The following is a 26,257-nucleotide window of genomic DNA, read 5'->3' on the forward strand; positions in this document are numbered from 1 at the left end:
ACTCAACCCCACCCCCAAAACATTCCCCCCAACACAAATAATTTTTCCCAAAACCACAAACATAAACTGGTCCTGGTATTTCCATAAACAGTGCAGCTAAGAAACAGTTTAGAGAAAATTTAACAGGATTCAGATTATATCCATTCTGTCCTCTCAGCCCTGAGAGGTAATAATTCCCATATGGGTCGCAGTCCTCCCTAATGGTTTTCCCATCTCTGGTGGAAGAGTCCTTTTACAAAGTGGCGTTTGGCTACTGCTTTAGAGATCCTCCTGTGCCTTCTTCTTCTTCTTGGGTTTTTCTTCTTGAATTACAGGGGGGTTTGTAGCTTCTCGTTGTAGATAGCTAATAAAATCACTTAATTCACGGCCACCCTGAAAACAGAAAGATTACCTTAAAAATGTAACTTTTTAAATAACCCTGATCTGCTCCAAACAGGAAGACTTTTGAGTTTGTAAAAGCACATTAGCAGCCACATATACTGACCATGAGAGTTTAAACAGTTTTTAGTTAAATAAACCCAATTAGCCTGGCGTGGTGGCTCACGCCTGTAATCCCAGCACTTTGGGAGGCCAAGGTGGGCAGATCACCTGAGGTCAGGAGTTCAAGACCAGCCTGACCAACATGGAGAAACCCGATCTCTACTAAAAATACAAATTAGCGGGGGGAGGGATTGCATTGGGAGTTATACCTGATGTAAATGAAGAGTTGATGGGTGCAGCACACCAACATGGCACAAGTATACATATGTAACAAACCTGCACGTTATGCACATGTACCCTAGAACTTAAAGTATAATAATAATAATAAAAAAAATATACGGCCGGGCGCGGTGGCTCAAGCCTGTAATCCCAGCACTTTGGGAGGCCGAGACGGGCGGATCACGAGGTCAGGAGTTCGAGACCATCCTGGCTAACACGGTGAAACCCCGTCTCTACTAAAAAATACAAAAAACTAGCCGGGCGAGGTGGCGGGCGCCTGTAGTCTCGGCTACTCGGGAGGCTGAGGCAGGAGAATGGCGTAAAAACCCGGGAGGCAGAGCTTGCTGTGAGCTGAGATCCGGCCACTGCACTCCAGCCTGGGCGACACAGCGAGACTCTGTCTCAAAAAAAAAAAAAAAAAAAAAAAAAAAAAAAAAAATACAAATTAGCCAGGGTGGTGGCACATGCCTGTAATCCCAGCTACTTGGGAGGCCGAGGCAGGAGAATCACTTGAACCTGGGAGGTGGAGGTTGCGGTGAGCCGAGATCACGCCATTACACTCCAGCCTGGGCAACAAGAGCGAAACTCCGTCTCAAAAATAAATAAAATTAAATAAGTAAATAAACCAACCCAATTAAAGAACTATGTTTAAGAGTGTGTGTTTATGTCTGTGTATGTATTTGTGGGGATATGGGACAATTCACTTACTTCATATTTCTTTGGATTTAGCTTCTTGTTGGCTGGAGAGAAGTATATGGTAGGAAAACTGGGGAAAGAAACATTTATTAATTTGAAGCAGTTATGTGGGCTCATGTGCAGAACTCTTAAGCCAAGAAGGAATCAGTGGTTCTTCCTTCAACTGGAATATGAAGACTGTGTCTAGTAATGATTTCCTGGTGGTTATAAGCTTTATTCCAATCAATTGCCTAGACACTTTTGTTAATTTTTAATCCACTTACCCTCTGACTTCATATGGAGAAGGCACATCATTGGCTGTGGCATCCATCTTGGCTATGACGATATTTGGGTCTTTGCTGAGCTGTTAATAAAACAGGTTAAATGTTTACATTTCAAATTTTCAGTGACAGAGGGACACTTAAGTCAATTCAAGACTTAAAACAATCTCATTCTTCAAACACTAAAAATACAAAAATTAGCTGGGTGTGGTGGTGCGCACCTGTAATTCCAGCAGATAAACTGCTGTTCAGGTGGGAAGAGTGCTTTGCAGATGGTAGTACCTCACTTTCCACAAGCTTCCCTTTTTTCTCTTGTATTAAGACTACATATTGCCACCTTCAAATTTACCTGGTCTAAATAAGACATTACAGGGGCTAAGTCAAATGTTTTAAGATGAAGAACCATATGGATTCATGTAAGCCATTACCAAAATTCAGAAGTTCTTAGATATTTTGAACTATTATCTAGATTGAGCCTGAGGAATGGAATGTTAAAAGTGGGTATCTCAGGCACTGCACAGGCTGGAGCACTAGGGGGCAGTCAAGAGAAAGTGAGTAAACAGCAAGTAATTGGGAAAAAAAATCTACAAGTACTTAGGAACCAAGCAAATGAGCCAATGCGGAATACATTTATAAACTTTGCTCCCGCTCAAATGTTATCCTCAGAATAGGGTTCATACTTACCTTCTCTCCAAGTTCTTTATACTTGGGCTCCAGATTCTTACAGTGACCACACCAAGGAGCATAAAATTCAATCAGTACATCTTTATTTTCATTATTCACTATTTCATCAAAATTCTCTGCTACCACTACCTGGAAAACACAGAAGAATCTCTAGTTGGTAAGGTAACATAAAAAAATAAATTCACAAGCTGTATTTGTTTCTAGACCCAATCCCTCTCTAATTTGATGTGTTACCAAGGAAAGTAAGTCATAGAAACCCAAATCACATTTACAGATTAAAGATGTTGTCATTCACTAGATACCAACTCGTTCCTTTGTCTGTCACCTATCAAACTATGTTCAGGAAGTTACAGGATATAGAAGTGCTACCCAACCGTTCCTTAAAGTAATTTCAAGCCAGGCTTGGTGGCACATGCCTGCAGTCCAAGCTACTCAGAAGGCTGAGGCAACTGAGTAAGACCATATCTCTATAAAAAAATCCAAAGTAACACACTGTTCTTAGGGGTTGCTCTATCCTCAAGAGTAACTTAGCCCAATATAAATTTCATCAGAAAATTCTATGCAGGCTTTATACTCTTGCCCCTACCAAGCATTATGAGCCCTGCCGATGCTTTTTTTTTTTTTTGAGATGGAGTTTCACTCTTGTCACCCCGGCTGGAGTGCAGTGGCATAATCTCGACTCACTGCAACCTCTGCTTCCCGGGTTCAAGTGATTCTCCTGCCTCAGCCTCCCAAGTAGCTGGGAACACAGGCACCCACCACCACACTTGGCTGATTTTTTTGTATTTTTAGTAGAGATGGGGTTTCACCATGTTGGGCAGGCTGATCTCGAACTCTCAACCTCATGATCTGCCTGCCTTGGCCTCCCAAAGTGCTGGGATTACAGGCATGAGCCACCGCTTGGCCTGCCAATGCTTATTTTATGACTCAGGGAGTAAGGACAAAAAAAAAAAAGAGATGGCCAATGAAGTCTTCATTTAGACCCCACAGTTTTGGAACAAAGAAACGAGGAGAGGCAATTGCTCACAGCTTGATGAGGCTGTCAGTACCTCACCTTTACAGGCCCATCATTGCTCTCTGGGATAGGTTCAGACTTCAGGTATCTCTTCAGATTGCCATCAAAGTAATCCTGCAGAAACCTCTCCAGAGCCTTCCCATCACGCCTACAATTGGAAAACAAGGGTAAGGCTTGTTAATCTGTTCCCACCACTGAGAAAATTATAGCAATTGCTTTGAACAGTTACTATGTATTTTAGCTTTTCAAGGCTAAAAAAAAGGGGAACTCTTATCTCTCAATATGCAGAACTACAGACTGAAGAAACAAACCGTTTTTTATTTCTAGTGTGTTCTTTGTGGATTTCAAAGTTCAGAGAAAGAATCATTGGTCTGCTAGAGATTCATTTTTGTAAAAGAACCAGGTCTTATTGCTCTGGAGGATAGTGTGTGTTTACAGTATTTCATTTTATTGATTGTCTCACAAGGAATATTTTCTCTTGTCTCAATCTCCCAAAATCTCAGAAAGTGAGGATAAAAATTGTTTCTGGGGTCTTAAGATCTTCCTGATTCTGAGTTTACTTTAGACTCATGTGGTATTTCAAAAAGAAAATACATTCTGTAGGGATGAGGGGGGAATGGTTTGGTTTGAAATGGCATCCGTATCAATGAGGCTGTTCAATCTTTTTTTGGATTTTTCAATTTTTTAGAGACAGGGTCTGGCTATGTTGCCCAGGCTGGCCTCAAACTCATGGGCTCAAGTGATCTTCCTGCTTCAGCCTCCCAAAGTGCTGGGATTATAAGTGTGAGCAACCACATCTGGCCCAAAGGAGGTTGTCCAATCTTATCTTTTTTTGTTTTTTTGAGACACAGTCTTGCTCTGTCACCCAGGCTGGAGAGCAGTGGCATGATCTCGGCTCACTGCAACCTCTGCCTCCCGGGTTCAAGTGATTCTGGTGCCTCAGCCTCCCTAGTAGCTGGAATTACAGGTGCACACCATCACACCCAGCTAATTTTTGTATTTTTAATAGAGACGGGGTTTCACCATGTGGGCCAGGCTGGTCTCGAACTCCTGACCTCAAGTGATCCACATATCTTGGCCTCCCAAATTGCTGGGATTACAGGTGTGAGTCACTGTGCTCAGCCTTTATCTGCAATTAATGACCAAGTGGAATTATGTAAGAATTCCAACCTGCCATCCTTTCATTAGTTTTCAGAATTCATTAAGGATCATAATCCTTAAAGTATCGATATGTATTTATTTATTTTTATTTATTTTTTTTGAGACAGAGTTTCACTCTTGTTGCCCAGGCTGGAGTGCAATGGCACGATCTTGGCTCACTGAAACCTCCGCCTCCCAGGTTCAAGCGATTCTCCTGCCTCAGCCTCCCAAGTAGCTGGGATTACAGGCATGCACCACTGTGTCTGGCTAATTTTTGTATTTTTAGTAGAGACGGGGTTTCTCTATGTTGGTCAGGCTGGTCTCGAACTCCCGACCTTAGGTGATCCGCCGCCTTGGCCTCCCAAAGTGCTGGGATTACAAGTGTGAGCCACTGTGCCTGGCCTAAAGTATCTATATTTAAATTGAGAAAAACGACAGTCATAGGTCTTGATTAAAAGACCTATCTTCACATTCCAGGGTTATTGTTCTTTAGAAATCCTTTGTAGTATAAAAGGCTTTAATAAATGCCTTGGAGAATCAAAGCCCAACTAGCAACTCACGAGAACTCCTCCTGCATGACAAACTTCTCTCCTTTAGCAGTTCTGATAGCAACAACAGGAATCTCTCCAGCAGTGCTCTCCAAGCCAAAATCAGAAAGTTCATGGCTAAAGGTTTTGCGGCTAGCTACAGCAAAGTTGAGTTTGTGCCCAGCATCCAGAAATTTCTTTGCCACCATCATTACCCTGTGGGAAACAAGAGACATTTGTGCCAAGACTATACAGGGTGGTCAAGCACTTTTGAAACTAAGCAGCAAGTGACTGGAAAATAAAGACTAACTTCTATAGTTCTAGCCTTCTGGAATCAGTCTGAACAGTCTGAGCTTGTGGGCCCTGACACAGGATTATGATATACTTCAATGCCTTACTGAACTTCACTGGCAAATTGGTGATGCCCAATCAACTGGTGCATTCCTGCTAAATCTTGCTGTAATATACAACTGAAATCTGTTTTAGGCATAATGACTGATCTGAAAAGAAAATTTGTAAAGGTAAAATGCACTGAGAGTCTAAATGTGCAAGTAAGCACAATGTTTAAGTGCATTTTATATCAAATTTCCACCTTCTACTTAGAGTCACTGTGTCACAAAGCAAAGAAACACCTATGAAATACATGCCCAACAGATTTTGAAAACAGTTTATGTTATTTGTCCTATGGCTTCGAATGTAGTTTTTGGAAGCCAAATGTTCCCATTCTTTCCTGCTCTTATACCACACATGGTAACAGGACAGTAATTTTAATTTTTTTTTTTTTTACAGCTTCTTAAGGAACCATTTATTGTTTTACAGATTCTTAAGGAAACAACAAGATAGTTAGAAGGGACTGTTTATACATTGGGTAAACTTGTCCATGTGGGAAAAACATAATTCTTATTACCTGTTTCTCCAGTAGTTGGAACCTTTAGCATTCTTTTCATAGTCCACATCATAGTAAGCAATAAGTAAGTCCTTGCCCTGTATCAAATCTTTATTGTCTTCTGTCATGTGAGGGCAGATACCAAAACTGAAATGAAATAATCCATTATCAACTGGCTTGGCAAGTTTTTAGCTATATCATAAAGTTGCCACAAAGTAACTGATAGCATTTATGAAGGAAAGAGATTTTCAACATTTAGGACAAGTACTGAGCAATATATACCTTACAGGATGACAACAGGAGTTCTAACACCCATACATTACTGCTTTAATGTAAACTCAAACTATTATTATTACAATCCCCCCGAATAGACCGTTTAAGCCAAAATATAGCTCTGCTTAATAACTGAGGTAAACAAACTAAAATCAAGCAAATAAATCCCAGACAAGATACAAAGAAGTACTCACATGTTTTCCTGGATGAACTTTTTAATTTTGCCACTGGTCATTTTTTGCTCTGTATATGCCACAGTCTTGTCCTCAAACTTGTTAGTCAGATGTGAAGGACGAAATAAGATGATACCCCTTAAAAAAAAAAAAGTCTCAGTAGGCAGATAACAGTAGAACTGTCTCCCATCCTTTTTTTTTTTTTTTTTTTTTTGAGATAGGGTTTCACTCTGTTGCTCAGACTGGAGTGCAGTGGTATGATCATAGCTCACTGTAGCCTTGAACTCCCAGGCTCAAGTGATCCTCCCACCTCAGCTGCCCAAATAGCTGAGAACACAGGTGTGCACCACCATGCACAACTAATTTTTTATTTTTTAAAATTTTTATAGAGATGGGGGTCTCACCATGTTACCAAGGCTGGTCTTGAACTCCCAGGCTCAAGTGATTCTCCCATCTCGGCTTCCAAAAATGCTGGGATTACAGGCGGAGCCCCCATGTTTCATATAATGCTCAGACTATCTACTTTTGCTGCCACTTTTAACTAGCAATATCTAAGCACACAAGGACTCTTTTCTAGTACCACAGATTCAGCAACATGACATTCTCATTAACACTAAGATGCTAACCACCTTAATCTTAAGTGCAATAATTGGGTATAGGGTTTAATACATTTTGGGTTGGAAAATTAAGAGAACATGGTTCTAATCACAGTTCCCCAACTAATTCCAAACACATTGGACCAGGTCTCAATTTAATCCTTCTGGTCTTCAGCTTTTTCATTATCTCAAAAGGGGGTTAGAGTAGATTTTCAAACCTTTAGAAACAATAGCAGGCTGGGTGTGGTGGCTCACGCCTGTAATCTCAACACTTTGGGAGCCTGAGGCAGACAGATCACCAAAGGTCAGGAGTTTGAGACCAGCCTGGCCAATATGATGAAACCCTGTCTCTACTAAAAACACAAAAATTAGGCAGGTGTGGTGGTGCACACCTGTAATCCCAGCTACTCAGGAGGCTGAGGCAGGAGAATCACTTGAACCCAGGAGGCAGAGGTTGTAGTGAGCCGAGATCATACCATTGCACTCCAGCCTGGGCAACAAGGGTGAGGCTCCGTCTGAAAAAAATAAAAACAAGAAACTCAAACTTACTCTAAATCTTCTCCTTTTCACACATGGTTAGTGACTATTGTTTACATTTTTTATACTCACTCCTTCCTATCCATTGCCACTAATGCTGTTGACCGAGTTTAGACTCTCACAAGTCATCCTCAGTTTAGATTCTCCTTAGAATCCTTGGAATTCTCCTTAGAATCCTTTGAATGCCTTTCACCATTCCCCCTTCAAACCATTATCATGTGGTTGCCAGTGACTTCTTCACAAATTTAACCCATTTATGTGGGAGGTTGTAATTGTTTTTGTGAAAGATCAGACCTTGGCAATGACCTTGAGCAGGAGGCTACCACTCCCACAAGCTTAGTATTCCAATAATAGAACACTAGGCATTACTCCCCAGCCCAGAGTCTTTCAATGGCTCTCAAATGTCTAAAAGATAAAATCTAAGCTCTTTTGTATGGCACTTAAAATTTATAATTTGGTCTTTGCTTAATACTCCAATCTTATCTTTCATTATCTCAATCACAAACAATACTCCAGCAGTACTATGGGCCCCAATATGCCTAGGCTATCTTACATTTCAAGGCCTTCACTCCTGGTGCTCTATCTGGAATAATTTTTATTTCAAAGGCTATAACCTTCCAGAAAAAACCTCATCCTTCAAGAGTCACCCCCTCTATGAATTTTTCTGATATTACCCACCTACCCCAAAAGAAGAAAAACAATCACTCCCTCTTTTGTACTTCCAACCACTCTGCATATAGTTCTATATATACTTATACTTTCATTTTTACATATGTTCATGTATACAATCTCCCTTTACTAGATAGAGGGTTGTTCCTTGAAGGCAGCAATAGTTTCTGGCATGTAGCATAATGCCTCGAAAGTACTCAATAAACCCTTGGGAAAAATTAGGTATAAAAATGACCAATTCAGATGGGTACGGTGGCTCATGCCTGCAATCTCAGCACCTTGGGAGGCAGAGGAATCTGAGACCAGCCTGGGCAATATGATGAAACCCTGTCTCTACTAAAAATACAAAAATTAGCCAGGTATGGTGGCACGTGCCTGTACTCCTAGCTACTCAGGAGATTGAGGCGTGAGAATCATTTGAACCTGGGAGGCGGAGGTTGCAGTGAGCAGAGATCACACCACTGCACTCCATGTTGGTCAGGCTGGTTTAGAACTCCTGACCTCAGGTGATTTGCCCGCTTCAGCCTCCCAAAGTGCTGGGTGACAGAGTGAAACCCTGTCCCAATCAATCAATCAGTCAATCAATCACACCAGTTCACACAATAATACTTCGTCCAGAGATTCAACTCAATCACTTACTCTCCATTATCATCATACTCGTTCACCAGAGACTTAACATTCGTATGTGCAAATCGGTAGTTATCCCTCAAGTTGCTGGCTGCTTTTAGGAACTCAGAGTGAGCTTCACTGAATAAATCATCGAAAAAACCTATACAGAAAATATTAAACACAAGGAAGAAGCAATAAGTGCTAACAGATAGATATTCCAAACCGTAAACGTCTATTTTTCAAGGGTTTCGTTCTATTTTGAGGACTGGGTCTGCTTTGTCATGACTACCTCAGACAGGCACAATATTTAGGATGAGAATTTTCCCTCTACCCTTTACGGACACATTTCTTGAGAGAGCCAAGGGAGAAAATTTGTCAGTGTTCAAGTCTTCATTCTATTTTCCCATAATTGAACAAATTCGGGCAAATTGCTTAACTTAAGAGTTTCAGGTATCAGAAGGATTAAGATGATACCTCAAAATAAACTGTAAACCACTTCACCCAATTTTTTTCTTTCTCTGTATTTGTCTTTAGAACTACTCATTTCTAAAGTGACTAAAGTGACTAAAACATAAATGTTTAATGAATACATGCTAACTCCTTGTAAAATAAAAAGAATCAGTAAAATTTAGGCGATAAAAAGTGGCTTTTGGCCAAATTTAAACAGTAAACCATATTCTGCTGCCAGAAAGTCAGTATTTTTTGTTTGTTTTTTGTTTTGCGACAGAGTTTTGCTCTTGTTGCCCAGGCTGGAGTGCAATGGCGCGATCTTGGCTCACCCCAACCTCTGCCTCCTGGGTTCAAGCGATTCTCCTGCCTTAGCCTCCCAAGTAGCTGGGATTACAGGCATGTGCCACCACGCCTGACTAAGGTTTCTCCATGTTGGTCAGGCTGGTTTAGAACTCCTGACCTCAGGTGATTTGCCCGCTTCAGCCTCCCAAAGTGCTGGGATTACAGGCGTGAGCCTCCGCGCCCAGCAAAAGTCAGTTTTATTACAGTAATTAGGAGACTAAGAGAAGTGCAAACATAGCTTTTATGTTTATATTTATTTTTTAGTCAAATTTATCATATATCACATTTAAAAAACAAAACAATGAACATCTAAGATGCAGAAAGTGTTTAACTTGCTCATGTCATTTAAAAATGAGATATTGCAACACATGAGAAAGCAATGAATGCTGCAAAAACAAGACAAATCTTAGCAATCTGATTTTAACTTTTAAGTTCCCTAATTATTGTGAAAATAGCAGAGTTGTATTATTTACTTGTATCTTCCGACCTTAAAACCTTATTTTCAGTCATAACTACCTTATTATATGAGTTAAATCTCAGAGTTTAAGAAGCATTAGAAAATGCTGAAGATATTCCTATCCTAGTCCTTTATTTTTTCTCCCATGCCCACCCCTCCTAGTCCTTTAATTGAAATTAAACCTTCACATCTATAAGAACACAAACCCACCCAAATAAAACACCAATTGCCCCCACATTATAATTACATTATATACTAATAATATAATGCACTCTAGTACATTATATTAATTGCTAACCCAATTCTGTCAGTTGCCTTTTCAACTGCCCCAAGGTTTCCTTAACTGCTTTAATTCTGTGGCTTTCCCAGACATGGAGGGTTTTGGAAATCAAGTTGATGATTCTGTGGCACGGTTTAATATTTGCTACTTACCTACTACAGACGCATCTTTATCACTAATGAATTTCTTAAATTCTTCCTCAGTCCTGAGAGGCACTGAAGCTGGTCCTGCCTGCTTCTTCAGGTGGCTGACAATTCCATCTTAGAAGTCAAAATAAAAGTTGTAACAACACAACTTATTTATAATTTTTGAGAAGGCAATTATTCATGATTCAAAATTCAGAAGGTACAAAAGGGTATATGACGAAATTTTCTTGCCACCCTTGTCCCTAGTCACCCAGTTTCCTCCATATAAGATTTCAGTTTTTTTTTTTTTGAGACGGAGTCTTACTCTGTTGCCCAGGCTGGAATGCAGTGGTGCAATCTCAGCTCACTGCAAGCTCTGCCTCCCATGTTCATGCCATTCTCCTGCCTCAGCCGCCCGAGTAGCTGGGACTACAGGCGCCCGTCACCACGCCCAGCTAATTTTTTTTGTTTTTGTTTTTTTTTTTTGAGACGGAGTCTTGCTCTGTCGCCCAGGCTGGGGTGCGGTGGCCGGATCTCAGCTCACTGCAAGCTCCACCTCCTGGGTTTACGCCATTCTCCTGCCTCAGCCTCCCGAGTAGCTGGGACTACAGGCACCCGCCACCTCGGCCAGCTAGTTTTTTTGTATTTTTTAGTAGAGACGGGGTTTCACCGTGTTCGCCAGGATGGTCTCGATCTCCTGACCTCGCGATCTGCCCGTCTCGGCCTCCCAAAGTGCTGGGATTACAGGTATGAGCCACTGCGCCCAGCCAAGATTTCAGTTTCTTGTATATCCTTCCAGACATTTTATGCATAAACAGGCAATTATATATAAAGAGCTACTTTAACCTTTTATTACAGTGGCATAGCGTTATTATTGTTTTAAAAAGTTTTGTTTTCTTTTTAACAGAAACATTGTTTACAATGCATAGTGTTTCACTATAAAAGTGCCACAGTTTAACCAGACACAACTACAAAATTGATGGACATTTGTTTCCAATTTTTTTTTTTTTTTCCTGAGATAGGGTCTCCTTTTGTCACTCAGGCTGGAGTCCAATGGCATGATCATTGCTCACTGCAGCCTCGACCTCCCAGGAGGGTCAATCAGATCTCTCTCCTCAGTCTCCTGAGTAGCTGGGCCTACAGGCACACACTATCACACCTGGCTAGCTTTTTGTATTTTTATAGAGACGGGGTCTCACTATGTTGCCCAGGATGGCCTCCAACTACTAGGCTCAAGCGATCCACCTGCCTCAGCTTCCCAAAGTGCTAGGATTCAGGCATGAGCCTTGTTAAACCATTTTTTTTGTTTGTTTGATTGTTTGAGACGCAGTTTCACCCTTGTCACCCAGGTTGCAACGCAATGGCGCGACTGCAACATTGGCTCACTGCAACATCCGCCTCCTGGGTTCAAGTGATTCTCCTGCCTCAGCCTCCCAAGTAGCTGGAATTACAGGCGCCTGCCACCACACCCGGCTGATTTTTTGTATTTTTAGTAGAGACGGGGTTTCACTATGTTGGCTGGCCAGGCTGGTCTTGAACTCCTGACCTCGTGATCTGCCCACCTTGACCTCCCAAAGTGCTGGGATTACACACATGAGCCACCGTGCCCGGCCCTAGTTAACCATTTTTAAACATACAATTCTGTATACTATTTGTGCTACCTCATGTAAGTGGAATCATATAGCAGCATGTAGTCAGAATTTTCTTCTTTAAGGCTGAATAATCTTCCATTGGATGCATATACCGTATTTTGTTTACTATTCATTCACTGATAGACACTTGGATTTCTTCTAACTTTTGGCTACTATGAATAATGCTGCTGTGGATATAGGTGTACAACTATCTTCTTTTGGGTATACAGTAAGTCCTCACTTAACATTATTCATACGTTCTCAGAAACTGCAACTTCAAGAGAAAGAATGCACAGCAAGTCCTAGAATAACACTGTTTCCTATAACATTGATGAGGAAAAAAAAAACACCAAGTTTTGTTATAGGTTGTTTCACTTAAAAGTTACAGCTTCCAAGAATCTATTGATAACATTAAGTGAGGACTTAATGTATACTCAGAAGTGGGTATACAGAAGCTGGATCATATATATGGTAATTTTATTTTATTTTTTTTTTGAGACAGGGTCTCACTCTGTCACCCAGGCTGGAGTGCAGTGGTGTGTGATCTCAGCTCACCGCAACCTCCACCTCCCAGGTTCAAGCAGAATTCTCCTGCCTTAGCCTCTCAAGTAGCTAGGACTACACGTGTGCACCACCACACCCAGCTAATTTTTGTATTTTTTGGTGGAGATGGGGTTTCACCATGTTGGCCAGGCTGGTCTCGAACTCCTGACCTCAAGTGATCTACCTACCTTGGCTTCCCAAAGAGCTGGGATTACAGTCATGAGCTACCGCACCTGGCCTTCCATTCTTATTTTTATTTTTTTTTTTTATTTTTGGAGACGGAGTCTTGCTTTGTTCCCCAGGCTGGAGCACAGTGGCCTGATCTCGACTCACTACAATCTCCGCCTCCCGGGTTCAAGCGATCCTTCTGCCTCAGCCTCCCAAGTAGCTGGAATTACAGGTATACGCCATCACACCCAGCTAATTTTTGTATTTTTAGTAGAGAAGGGGTTTCATCATGTTGTCCCGGCTGGTCTCAAACTCCTGACCTCAAATGATCCGCCTGCCTTGGCCTCCCAAAGTCCTGGGATCATACTCATGAGCCACCATGCCCGGCGCTATTTTTAATTTTTAAAGGAACTACCATACTGTGTTTTCCATAGCGGTTGTCCCAGTTTACATTCCTAATAGTGCACAAAGTTTCCAATTTCTCTACATCCACACCAACACTGGCTATTTTGTTGTTTTTTGTGTGTGTGAGTGAGATGGAGTTTCGCTCTTGTTGCCCAGGCTGGAGTGCAATGGCACAATCTCGGCTCACCACAACCTCCGCCTCTCAGGTTCAAACGATTCTCCTGCCTCAGCCTCCCAAGTAGCTGGGATTACAGGCATGTGCCACCATGCCTGGCTAATTTTGTATTTTTAGTAGAGATAGGGTTTCCCCATGTTGGTCGGCTGGTCTCGAACTCACGACCTCAGGTGATCCGCCAGCCTTGGCCTCCCAAAGTGCTGGGATTACAGGTGTGAGCCACCGCGCCCAGCCTATTTTATTATTTTTTTTAATAGTAGCCATCCTAATGGGTATGAGATGGTTATCCATATATATATATATGGAGACACATACGCTTTTTTTTTTTTTTATGGAGATGGGAGTCTCACTCTGTTGCCCAGGCTGGAGGGCTGTGGCACGATCTCGGCCCACTGCAACCTCCGCATCCCGGGTTCAAGCGATTCTCCTGCCTCAGCCTCCCGAGTAGCTGGGATTACAGGCGTGTGCCACCATGCCCAGCGCCAATTTTTGTATTTTTAGTAGAAATGGGGTTTCACCATGCTGGCCAGGCCAGTCTCAAATTCCTGACCTTGTGATCTGCCCACCTCAGCCTCCCAAAGTGCTGGGATTACAGGTGTGGGCCGGGCCCGGCCCACACTGTTTATTAGAGATGGGGACTGACTTATATTGCCCAGGCTGTGCTCAAGAGAGCCTCTCATTTCAGCCTCCTGAATAGCTAAGACTATAGGTACGTACGTGCCACTGCACCCAGCTCATCTGTATTTTTAAAACTTGTTTGTTGCCTTCTTCCCCTCATCCCCCAGAATGTAAGCTTCACAAGAGTAGGGACCTTGTCTGTTTTATCAATAAATACCAACCACCTACTATATTTAGAATATCTGGCATATTCTTTTTTTTTTTTTTGAGACGGAGTCTCGCTCTGTAGCCCAGGCTGCAGTGCAGTGGCCGGATCTCAGCTCACTGCAAGCTCCGCCTCCCGGGTTTACGCCATTCTCCTGCCTCAGCCTCCCAAGTAGCTGGGACTACAGGCGCCCGCCACCTCGCCTGGCTAGTTTTTTGTATTTTTTAGTAGAGACGGGGTTTCACCGTGTTAGCCAGGATGGTCTCGATCTCCTGACCTCGTGATCCGCCTGTCTTGGCCTCCCAAAGTGCTGGGATTACAGGCTTGAGCCACCGCGCCCGGCCTATCTGGCATATTCTAAATATGCCATTACAAATACTCAATAAATATTTGTAAAATGAAAAAATGTCGAGCTGACCTTATAAATCAAGTTTGTGTATTTTCTATATTACTTATATAATCTGTTCATTTAGAGAGGTCTTTTGTTACCACCAAACTAACTGACCTTTTAGATGAGGAATTTTTAAGACTGAAAGTACACTGTGTAGAAAAACACATTTTTATGTTTCCACTACAAAGAATAAGGTACTTAACATTAGTTTCCAGAATGTAATTCAGGATCCTTACCAGCAGTCCTAGGTCCATCATAAGCACCTGCTTCTTCACCATCTCTAAATATCTTCAGGGTTGGATATCCACTGACGCCGTATTTATTACAGGTGTTAGTGTTGGCAGTGCAATCAACCTAAAGATCAAAATACACAAACTATTTTCTTAGCCAAGTATCTGCTGCAGGTTCCTCCTATATTCTCAAAATAATAGGATTGGTCAAATCCTAAGGGGATCAAGGAATTCTTTTTTTTTTTTTTTTTTTTGAGACGGAGTCTGGCTCTGTCACCCAGGCTGGAGTGCAGTGGCGCGATCTCGGCTCACTGCAAGCTCCGCCTCCCGGGTTTACGCCATTCTCCTGCCTCAGCCTCCTGAGTAGCTGGGACTACAGGCGCCCGCCACCTTGCCCGGCTAGTTTTTTGTATTTTTTAGTAGAGACGGGGTTTCACCGTGTTAGCCAGGATGGTCTCGATCTCCTGACCTCGTGATCCGCCCGTCTCGGCCTCCCAAAGTGCTGGGATTACAGGCTTGAGCCACCGTGCCTGGCAAGGAATTCTTGACATACATGCCATAGAACATTAGATTTTAAAGGCACACTGGAGCTTGCCTAACTACATCAGAACTGCCTAAGGAATTCTTTAAAACTGAGATTCCTGGGCCTCACATAATATGCAAAAGTTACTGTTTAAATTCTGCTCTTGGAGTCTCTATTAGCTAAAGCAGTGGTCTTCATCTTTTTTCTGCCTCAGAACACATGAGGGATAAATCACTTACATTATTAACAGTGGCTTACTTTGATTACGACTATCACCAAGAGGATATATAGATAGAGGTACATATCCTTTAGGTGGAATATAATTTGATTTTGTAAATCACCTAGAGCTAGTATCAAAGGTACCAATACTTGTACATGTTCCCTGAGCTAGTTGGAATCTGGGCTATACCATAACATAACAGATCTAGTGAGACCTATCAGGAAGAAGGAAAATAATTTCCTGGAATGAGTCACTTACTCCAACCCAGGTACGAGTACTTTGCATATATTATCTCATTTAATCTCCACAAGATTCTGAAGTATGATCCTTATGCTCTAAGATGCGTAAACTGAGATCCAGAAAATTAACGTGTCTATAGTCACACAGGTAGGAATTGTGATTGCATCTGTCTTTTTTTTTTTTTTTGAGACAGAGTTTCACTCTTGTTGCCCGGGCTGGAGTGCCACGGCGCGAATTCGGCTCACTGCAACCTCCGCCCCAAGGGTTAAAGCCATTCTCCTGCCTCAGCCTCCCGAATACCTGGGATTACAGGCACCCGCCACCATGCCTGGCTAATTTTTGTAAATTTAGTAGAGATGGGGTTTCACAATGTTGGCCAGGCTGGTCTTGAACTCCAGACCTCAGGAGATCCACCCACCTTGGCCTCCCAAAGTGCTGAGATTACAGGAATGAGCCACAACAGTGCCCGGCTGTGATTAATATTTCTTTTCCTATGGCAAGCTGCTTGATAGGATTAAAAGTAGTTTCCAAAAATAGCCTTATATATGAACTATTTGAGGCTGGCAGAGGTATGAACTTTTAGACTAGAACAACTACGGGTTTACTACAGAATGGCAACATTCTGGAAGCATTACTTTAATTGTAAAAACAAATACAAGTTTACAGTTGACCATTTGGTTACATTTTCATCAATATCCTCATATCATTTTCATATTCCCATCATTGTGATTATCATATGGCAGTTTAGGGAGCTCATTTACTCATAGATTATTATTATTATTATTTTTTGAGATGGAGTCTTGCTCTTCCACCTAGGCTGGAGTGCAGCGGCATGATCTCAGCTCACTGCAACCCCCGCCCTCCTGGGTACAAGTGATTGTCCTGTCTCAGCCTTCCAAGTAGCTGGGATTACAGGCACCTGCCACCACACATGGCTAATTTTTGTATTTTTTTAGTAGAGACGGGGTTTCACCATGTTGGCCAGGCTGGTCTCGAACTCCTGACCTCAAGTGATCCGCCCTCCTTAGCCTCCCAAAGTGCTGGGATTACAGGCGTGAGCGACCGTGCCCAGCCTCAATGATTATTTTAGCCTTTACAGCTGTACTTCTGCCTTCCCTATTTGACCTTTAATTCTTATTTACCATATACTTTACTACTCTGTTTTTTTTTTTTTTGGTTTTTTTTTTTTTTTTTTTTTTGAGACAGGGTTTTGCTCTATTGCCTAGGCTAGAGTGCAATGGCTCAATCACAGCTCACTGCAGCCTCAACCTCTCTGGCTTAAGCAATTCTTCCACCTCAGCCTCTGATTAGCTGGTACTATGGGAGACTGCCTGTATCTTTAGTAGAGATGGAATTTTGCCATGTTGCCCAGGTTGGTCTCAAACTCCCGGGCTCAAGTGATCTGCTTGCCTTGGCCTCCCAATGTACTCGGATTGTTTTTTTTAAGAGACAGGGTCTTACTCCGTCACCTAGGCTGGAGTCCAGTAGTATGGTCATAGTTCACTGCAGCCTCAAGCAATCCTCCTGCTTCAGCCTTCTGAGAAGGTGGGACTACAGGTGAGCCACCACACCCAGCTTTTTAAATTTTTTGTAGAGATGAGGTCTTGCTTTGTTGCCCAGGCAACAAACTCCTGGCTTCAAGTGATCATCCCAAAGTGCTGGAATTACAGCTGTGAGCCACCACACCTGGTCTATTTTATTTTACTTCTTATGCCAGTAATTTCCTTAGTCTCACTACTTTTAATTTTTTTTTTTTTTTTGAGACGGAGTCTTGCTGTTTCACCAGGCTGGAGTACAATGGCCCGATCTCAGCTCACTGCAACCTTCATCTCCTGGGTTTAAGCAATTCTCCTGCCTCAGCCTCCTGAGTAGCTGGGACTACAGGCATGTGCCATCACGCCCAGCTAATTTTTGTATTTTTAGTGGAGACAGGGTTTCCCCATGTTGGCCAAGATGGTCTTGATCTCTTGACTTCGTGATCCACCCACCTCGGCCTCCCAAAGTGCTGGGATTGCAGGCATGAGCCATTGTGCCCAGCCACTACTTTTAATCTTTTGAAACTAAGTCAGCTGAGTATTTGCCCAGAAACTAGTATTCACTCTTCTTAGCAGAATAAGAGTATAGAAAATGAATGTTAATCTTACAATTTATTACTGTTATTTTTTTCCAAGTAACAAAGCTGAGACAACAAACTACTTTTTAAAATACTTCACATTCGTTAGTGAAGAACCCACCTGTACTTACCTTTGCTAATGGGACTATTCCTTTTAATCTGGTAGCTGCAGCTTCATATTCAGGAGCAAGTCTCTTGCAGTGTCCACACCTATATACATATTAAAAAAGCCAAATTCTCAGTTTAATCCTGTGAATTTGTTAATGTTGTCTCACTAGGAAGAATCTCAAACTATAATATTACCTTTGAGCTAGTAGACACTTCCAAAAGCAAAATCATCACATGAACAACATTCATTATTGTTACAGTAAACCAGAACTCTCAGAAGGTAAAGGTCCTACCTCTAGACTGAGGTTGACTCTATAGTACTGGCTCAACCCAGGGCAGCTTTATTTTTTCAATACAAAGTAAAAGTAAGTCATGAAAGCTGTAGTCAAAAGTGTACACCACATTATTAAAGAGGGTTGAATGGGTTAATGCTCTTTTGACCAATTAATGAGGCTGAATGAAGGACAAGATAGAAATAATCCCATTTCTGATAGAACTCCCCAGAGGAAAATACAATTCCCTGGAAAACCAGCATTGTGGTTGTTAAAAATTGTGACTGAAGCTCACACCTGTAATCCCAGCACTTTGGGAGGCCAAGGCGAGTAGATCACTTGAGGTCAGGAGTTCAAGACCAGCCTGGCCAACATGGTGAAATCCCATCTCTACTAACAATACAAAAATTAGCCAGGCGTGGTGGTGGGCACCTGTAATCCCAGCTAATCATGAGGCTGAGGCAGTAGAATCGCTTGAACCTGGGAGGTGGAGGTTGCAGGGAGCTGACATGGTGCCACTGCACTCCATCCTGGGCGACAGAGCAAGACTCCGTCTCGGAGGTGACAAAATTGTGACTGAAACCCTGTAATGTCTCAAGTATGATATTGTCTTTTAGATGGCAGGCCTGATTTTTACAGCTACACAGCTCACCTGGCCATGAGAACTGATAACAAAACATGTAAACTAGAATACCTTTCCCAGAGGACCATCAGAAGCACCTGCTCCTCTGCCCAGAAAGTCCTAATCAGTGTATATACAGCCAGCACCAGCTGTACATCACGTCTTCAAAAGCCAATGGGTTGCAGAGGGACCACGTTAAGAAGGTGAGTTCTATAACCTCCCCACAGACAGCAAAAATAGAAAGATAATATAATAGAGAAGAAACTTGAGCAGATATATTTCAGTAGTCAATTATGTAATTTATTAAGTGATGGATGACTTGGAGATATTGTACATCCAAAACTTGTTTAAAGTAAAGGACTAAGGCCGGGCGCGGTGGCTCAAGCCTGTAATCCCAGCACTTTGGGAGGCCGAGGCGGGCGGATCACAAGGTCAGGAGATCGAGACCACGGTGAAACCCCGTCTCTACTAAAAATACAAAAAATTAGCCGGGCGCGGTTGTGGGCGCCTGTAGTCCCAGCTACTCGGGAGGCTGAGGCAGGAGAATGGCGTGAACCCGGGAGGCGGAGCTTGCAGTGAGCCGAGATGGCGCCACTGGACTCCAGCCTGGGTGACAGAGCGAGACTCCGTCTCAAAAAAAAAAAAAAAAAAAGTAAAGGACTATAAGAGCTTATTCTCCAAGGTCTTCAAGAGGCCTATTAAAGTATAAAAGAACCAAATGACAAATATAAAATTCAGGATAAAGGAGTGTATAAGATGGTAAAGGGGCACATAGGGAACTTCAAAGTACTGGCAATGTTTTTCAGACAGAGTGCAAACAAATGGTATTCCTTATGCTGTATTTCACAGATTCATTTTTTTTTCTGAAATTAAGATATGTTTTGCAGTCATGTTATAGTTTCAATGGTAGTATTTCTTTCTCAGTGAGACACAAGATAGTTCCTCTCAAAATCAGTGATATAAGATCTTATGTGTGTGAAATAGGGTATTACTCATTATATCCTCTGTATTCCTTTAATATTGCATAGTAAATGTATTTTAAAGGGAGTAACAACTGGATCTGGGTCTTGAAGGATTTAGCGCTTCAGAGAGGAGAGGGCAGGGTATTTAAGATGAGGGAGACAGCAGAGCAAACGTAAAATACCAGTAAGCGTGATGCATTCAGAGAACTGTAAAGGGCTCTTTTGAGATAATAAATGTGTGTGCATGTGTACTAACACTACATCAATTAGCAATGTCAAAGACTGACAGAAAGGGAGAAAACAGAGACAAGAATAAAGCCATCTAGAAGATAGTATATTTCATATGGCAGACAATAAAAGCTTGTACCAGAGTGGCAGCAATGAGAATAAAGAGACAGAAGAGAGATTTCTGTTGAATATATAGTAGTTGTCAAGGCTAGGGCAACAGATTTATGCGTTAATCGTTTCAACTATCTTCAAACACTTCAAGATAAAAAAATCACATACAATAGTTACTAGGTCAAGCTAGTGGGTGTCAACTCTAGATGCTTATCAAAAATACCCATGGAGCATTAAAACAAAAAAAGTATGCATGGCTTACAGATTGAGAATCTCTAGAAATCTGGGGAGCAACCAGGTGTGTGTGTAAGCTGCAAGGCTGGGACTAAAATCCACTGCCTTAAACTCTGGCAATAACCATAAGCTCATCAAATCCAGAAAAAGAGTTTCAACAAGGCAGGAGGAAACTCCCCTCTTCAAATCCACCAGGAATGGAACTCAGGTGGTATTTAAGGGAAATCCGAGTCAGTTAACATACATCCTTCAAGATTAACCACTACTTCTTTCACCCACCCCTAGAAAATATTAAAACATAATTAATTCTATCTATCCTCAGGGATGGCACCTGGCAGTTGATAATGAATTCTAACATATATTCACCCAATAATCATCACTTCATCATGTGTGCCATGTATCAAGTGCTTTTTGATAAGTGCCTTATCAAGTGTCTTTGATAAGAAAATTGATATAGTCCTTTCCTTATAGGAACACCAGTCTGGCAGGGGTGACAGAGTATTATTAGATGCCAACAGAGAGGCAGGATCAATCAGTTAGTTGTCCAGGGAAGGGAAAAAAAAAATTTGAGCTAAATGCTGATGTTGAAAAGATCAACTGGGGGTGGGAATTACAAGTAAAGAAATTAGCACATATATATATACTTTTTTGAGACAGAGTCTTGCTCTGTCACCCAGGCTGGAGTCCAGTGGCATAGCTCGGCTCACTGCAACCTGCACCTCCCGGGTTCAAGCAATTCTCCTGCCTCAGCCTCCCGAGTAGCTGGGATTACAGGCTCCTGCCACCATGCCTGGCTAATTTTTGTATTTTTAGTAGAGACAAGGTTTCACCATATTGGCCAGGCTGGCCTCAAACTCCTGAACCTCATGATCTGCCTGCCTCAGCCTCCCAAAGTGCTGGGATTACAGGCGTGAGCCTCGGCACCTGGCCATTATTTATTACTACTGCCCTAGAGGGTAGCATACACATCTATAGCATAAATAGATGTTGAGGACTTAATATTAAATATTAACACTGATCAATAAATTTTCAGATATTTTCAAACATTTAAATAGTGTTATTTCCCCACAGAAATTGAGATATTCTTATCCTTAGAAATATATAGAAGATTAACTCCATAATGGAAATATTAGTCTACAAAATCAACTGCAAAGAAAGCTTTCACTACGCCAGGCACAGTGGCTCACGCCTGAAATCCCAGCACTTTGGGAGGCCGACGCAGGTGAATCAGGTGAAGTCAGGAGTTCAAGACCAGCCTGGCTAACATGGTGAAACCCCATCTCTACTAAAAAAAAACAAAACACACGCACACACAAAAAACAAAAATTAGCCAGATGTGGTGGTGCATGCCTGTAATCCCAGCTACTAGGGAGGCTGAGGCAGGAGAATCACTTGAACCTTGGAGGCAGAGGTTGCAGAGCCAAGATCGTGCCACTGCACTTTAGCCTGGGCAACAGAGACTCTGTCTCAAAAAAAAGCAAGCAAGCAAGTTTTCACCTTTCACTTTCACTTGAAACATGAAAGTGGAAAAAGAACTTGCTTTAATAGGTCTATTTTGTGATGAGAATAAGATTTTTTTAAAAAGTCCATTTTACTTTCTTTTTTGAGACAGGGTCTCACACTGTCCTTGAGGCTGGAGTGCAGCGGTGCAATCTCAGCTCCCTGCAACCTCCACCTCCCAGGCTCAAGTGATCCGCTCCTCCCACCTCAGCCTCCTGAGTAGCTGGGACTACAGGCGTGTGCTACCACGCCCGGTTAATTTTTGTCCTTTTTTGGTAGAGATGGGGTCTGGCCATGCTGCCTAGGCTGGTCTCTAATCCCGACTCAGCCTCCAAAGTAGCTGGGATTACAGATGTGTGCCACCACGCCCAGCTAATTTTTGTATTTTTAGTAGAGATGGGGTTTCACTATGTTGGCCAGGCTGGTCTTGAACTCCTGATCTCAAGTGATCTGCCTGCCTTGGCCTCCCAAACTGCTGGGATTACAGGCATGCACAACAGGACCAGACCCCATTTTACTCTTACTAAGGATTCTTTAACTATTTCTTGTAAGATAGTACTCCTGAACTGTACAAAGGAATATAGCAGTCAGAAAACATTTCCAGCTGAAATGTTAATAAATAAAAATACCAAGGCCAGGCTAGGTGACGCAGGCCTGTAATCCCAGCACTTTGGGAGGCCGAGGAGGGTGGATCACCTGAAGTCAGAAGTTCAACACCAGCCTAACATGGTGAAACCCCATCTCTACTAAAATGCAAAAAATTAGCCGGGCTTGGTGTTGCATGCCTGTAATCCCAGCTACTCAGGAGGCTGAGGCAGAAGAATCGCTTGAACACGGGAGGTGGAGGTTGCAGTGAGCCCAGATCATGCCACTGCACTCCAGCCTGGGAAACAGAGCGAGACTCTGTCTCAAAACAAACAAACAAACAAACAAAAACTCTGGGCGCAGTGGCTCACGCCTGTAATCCCAGCACCTTGGGAGGTCGAGGTGGGCAGATCACCTGAAGTAAGGAGTTTGAGACCAGCCTGGCCAACATGGTGAAATCGCGTCTCTACTAAAAATACAAAAAAATTAGCTGGGCATTGTGGCAGGCACCTGTAATCCCAGCTACTCAGGAGGTTGAGGCAGAAGAATCACTTGAACCCAAGAGGCGGAGGTTGCAGTGAGTCGAGATCGTGCCATTGCACTCTAGCCTGGGCAACAAAGCAAGACTCCATCTCAAAAAAAAAAAAAAAAAAAAAAACAAAACTGTAATGGAATGTGAAGAAATAAAGACCTCAAGAGGAGACTTCTTTAACTCCAAATTGCTCATTTAGAAAACTCATCTTCCTTGCTGACATCGCGGAGGATGACTTTTTCTTTTAAACCAATTAAAAGCAGACACCACAGCAGAGATCCACCCAATTCTTGGGATAGTCAGTGCCTGATGGGATATGTAGTTCTTAGGGTAGCACGTGTAACAACTTCAAGTAGGAAAGACCCCTTTCTTTTTTTTTTTTTTTTTTTGAGACGGAGTCTCGCTCTGTCGCCCAGGCTGGAGTGCAGTGGCCGGATCTCAGCTCACTGCAAGCTCCGCCTCCCGGGTTCCCGCCATTCTCCTGTCTCAGCCTCCTGAGTAGCTGGGACTACAGGCGCCCGCCACCTCGCCCGGCTAGTTTTTTGTATTTTTTAGTAGAGACGGGGTTTCACTGTGTTAGCCAGGATGGTCTCGATCTCCTGACCTCGTGATCCGCCCGTCTCGGCCTCCCAAAGTGCTGGGATTACAGGCTTGAGCCACCGCGCCCGGCTACCCCTTTCAATTCAAACAAAAAATTCTGTGTTTTTTTTTTTTGTTTTTTTGATTTTTTTGAGATGGAGTTTCACTCTTGTTGCCCAGGCTGGAGTGCAATGGCACAATCGTGGCTCACTGCAGCCTCTGCCTCTTGGGTTCAAGCTATTCTCCTCCTCAGTCTCCTGAGTAGCTGGGATTACAGGCATGTGCCACTATGCCCGGCTAATTTTTTTTTTTTTTTTTGAGACGGAGTCTTGCTCTGTCGCCCAAGCTGGAGTGCAGTGGCGCTATCCTGGCTCACTGCAAGTTCCGCCTCCCGGGTTCACGCCATTCTCCTGCCTCAGCCTCCCGAGTAGCTGGAACTACAGGCGCCCGCCACCGCGCCCGGCTCATTTTTTGTATTTTTAGTAGAGACGGGGTTTCACCGTGGTCTCGATCTCCTGACCTTGTGATCCGCCCGCCTCGGCCTCCCAAAGTGCTGGGATTACAGGCGTGAGCCACCGCGCCCGGCCGCCCGGCTAATTTTGTATTTCTAGTAGAGACGGGGTTTCTCCACGAACTCCCAACCTCAGGTGATCCGCCCACCTTGGCCTCCCAAAGTGCTGGGATTACAGGCAGGAGCCACTGCGCCCAGCCCCAAAATTCCTTTTTTAAATTAATATTCTAGTGGCCCACTATTCTCCAAAAATTCCTACTTTAAATTGTTGCATGACCCCTGTAGTAAAAAGCATCACTCAGATCTGACAAACTCAGTGACACCCCCAGTTTTTACAAATTTAGTGACACCCCCTCAAAGCTAACAGCATGATTATATAATTGGGAAGAGTTGTTCCTAAGAGAGAACATGAGTTCCAGAGATGTATAAGAACTCTCCATATGTGTAATCTGTACTGTCAGCCCCAGAAATGCCCTGGACACAAAATCTGTCCAAGCTGAAAACAAAATTTGCCAACTCTAGTACATCACTTTGATTCAGGTGGTCTTTACTACAGGACTTTTTTTCGTGCAACCCTGAGCTAGTTGATTGAGGCTAAGAAGAGAAGACCTGAGTCTGAAGCAAATAAAAGTTATATACAACTTTTACCGACATTTTTGAACACAGATAGTTTTAAACCAAGGGTCACTGTGCCAGGAGGGGAAAAATTAAGTACTGTAATTATATATATTGAATTATATATAGAAAGCTATCCCAAGGATAAAAGAATCACTGTTTACTCTGGTAATGATCTGGAGGTTTTAAACACACACACACACACACACACACACACACACACACACCCCTAAAAAAACCACTCAAGTTGACTGGGCCAGAAATCTTATTTGCTCTTCTTTCTCCCCAACAGATTTTTATTTAGAATTAGTTCTATCTAAGGAATTTACACCCTTGTTCATTTAAGTCACCCTAAAGTGGAGTATTTAATCAATATTGGTTACTTTCTCATTGGAATCCTGACATTTTAAAGAAATTCTAATTAAAACGGACAATATGGACAGATTCTGATGAAATTATTCTTGTTCACCTACTCTTTTCTTTTGGACAGAGGTGTCTGCCGGGACTGAGATGTAAGTGATCAGCTGAAGGGAGAAATTGTACACCATGTGACGGACAAATTACCTGACTCAAGAAAGCACTTACGACCATTCTGCAGCCACTCAGTGACCTTGGCTAGAAACCAATGGCTGTGCAGTGTGAGGTAAGAGGAAAGTAAATACCCTAGGGATCCAGGACTTGTGCATCTGGTGAAACGTCCGCTTCCACTACAAGGCTTTGGGATGTCTAGTCTGTAGACTGGAGGAACGTTAATACTGACTCACGCAGAAACGATATAGCTACACACTGAACTGGGGGAAGGGGTGGCTAAACCCTCTGCAAATAGGAAGTGCCGCAAGAGCACTAGGGTGAGGATGAGGCCCTGCGTGCGCGCAGCCTTCGGGTTTTCCTTCTCCCGATCAGCACCGACTCCCCCGCTCTCGGCGAGGCGCCTCCAGCCCCCGGTAATGAGAAATGTGCCCGCCGCAGCAAGGGCCCACAGGAATGAAGGGCGCCGGCGCTGCGTAGGCCCAACAGTTCCCCGCGCCCTCGCCCCCGGCCCAGCCCGGCCCTTCTTCCCCCGTCCCGGCAGAGTGGACTCACCAGGGGGCGAAGAACTCCACGAGCATGAGGCCCGCAGAGCCCGTGTCGGAGACGCGACTCTCGAAGTTGTCGTCCGTGAGTTCTAACACATCGGAGGCAGCGGCGAGGCGGGCCGCGGCGAGAAGCAGCGCCACGCCCGGGAACAGCGCAAGGCGGCGAAGGCGCATGGCGGCGAGGTGGGGTGGAGGCGGCCGGAAGGGTCGCGGCTCGATTAGGACTGCGGAGGTCGGGCGCGCGACCACACACCGGCTGCCTGCGCTCGCGCGTCTGGCCCAGGCGGACCTGCAGCCGGAGGTCCCAACCCCCAAGCCCGGCTCGGGCCGCTGTGTGGCAGCCGCCGATTGGCTGCGCGGCGCCTGCGTCGGGCGGGCGGGACCAGCTGGTAACCGCCGAGTGGCCGGAGTGCGGGGCGGGGCCGAGGCGGCGAATGGCTGG

The 26,257-nt window shown here is 43.5% G+C and overlaps 1 protein-coding gene across 2 annotated transcripts; it reads right to left on the reverse strand.

Moving 5' to 3' along the window:
- Positions 1-102: 102 nt before the first annotated feature.
- LOC105491329 (protein disulfide isomerase family A member 3) lies at positions 103-26,092 on the reverse strand. Of its 2 annotated transcripts, XM_011757672.3 has the most exons (13): positions 25,823-26,092; positions 18,012-18,090; positions 14,791-14,908; positions 10,446-10,553; positions 8,795-8,924; positions 6,375-6,491; positions 5,929-6,054; positions 5,055-5,237; positions 3,394-3,502; positions 2,340-2,468; positions 1,659-1,738; positions 1,408-1,465; positions 103-372 (listed from the first exon to the last, which is right to left on the reverse strand). In XM_011757672.3, exons 1-13 carry the CDS (start codon positions 25,987-25,989, stop codon positions 259-261), a joined length of 1,518 nt encoding a protein of 505 aa, XP_011755974.2. In that variant the 5' UTR covers positions 25,990-26,092; the 3' UTR covers positions 103-258. The 2 variants fall into 2 exon arrangements, with proteins under 2 accessions (XP_011755974.2, XP_011755975.2); XM_011757673.3 differs by lacking the exon at positions 1,408-1,465 and having other exon boundaries at positions 25,823-26,085.
- Between the last annotated feature and the right edge of the window lie 165 nt (positions 26,093-26,257).

The sequence above is a fragment of the Macaca nemestrina genome, chromosome 7 (genome assembly GCF_043159975.1).
Source record: "Macaca nemestrina isolate mMacNem1 chromosome 7, mMacNem.hap1, whole genome shotgun sequence".
Lineage (NCBI taxonomy): Eukaryota > Metazoa > Chordata > Mammalia > Primates > Cercopithecidae > Macaca > Macaca nemestrina.

Coding starts and splice junctions, on each gene's coding strand:
- LOC105491329 (XM_011757672.3), bottom strand. CDS start 25,989: ATGCGCCTTCGCCGCCTTGCGCTGTTCCCGGGCGTGGCGCTGCTTCTC. Junction 14,909..18,011: donor GAATAGTCCCATTAGCAAAG/GTAAGTACAGGT, acceptor TTTGATCTTTAG/GTTGATTGCACTGCCAACAC. Junction 1,739..2,339: donor ATAAAGAACTTGGAGAGAAG/GTAAGTATGAAC, acceptor TTTTATTAACAG/CTCAGCAAAGACCCAAATAT.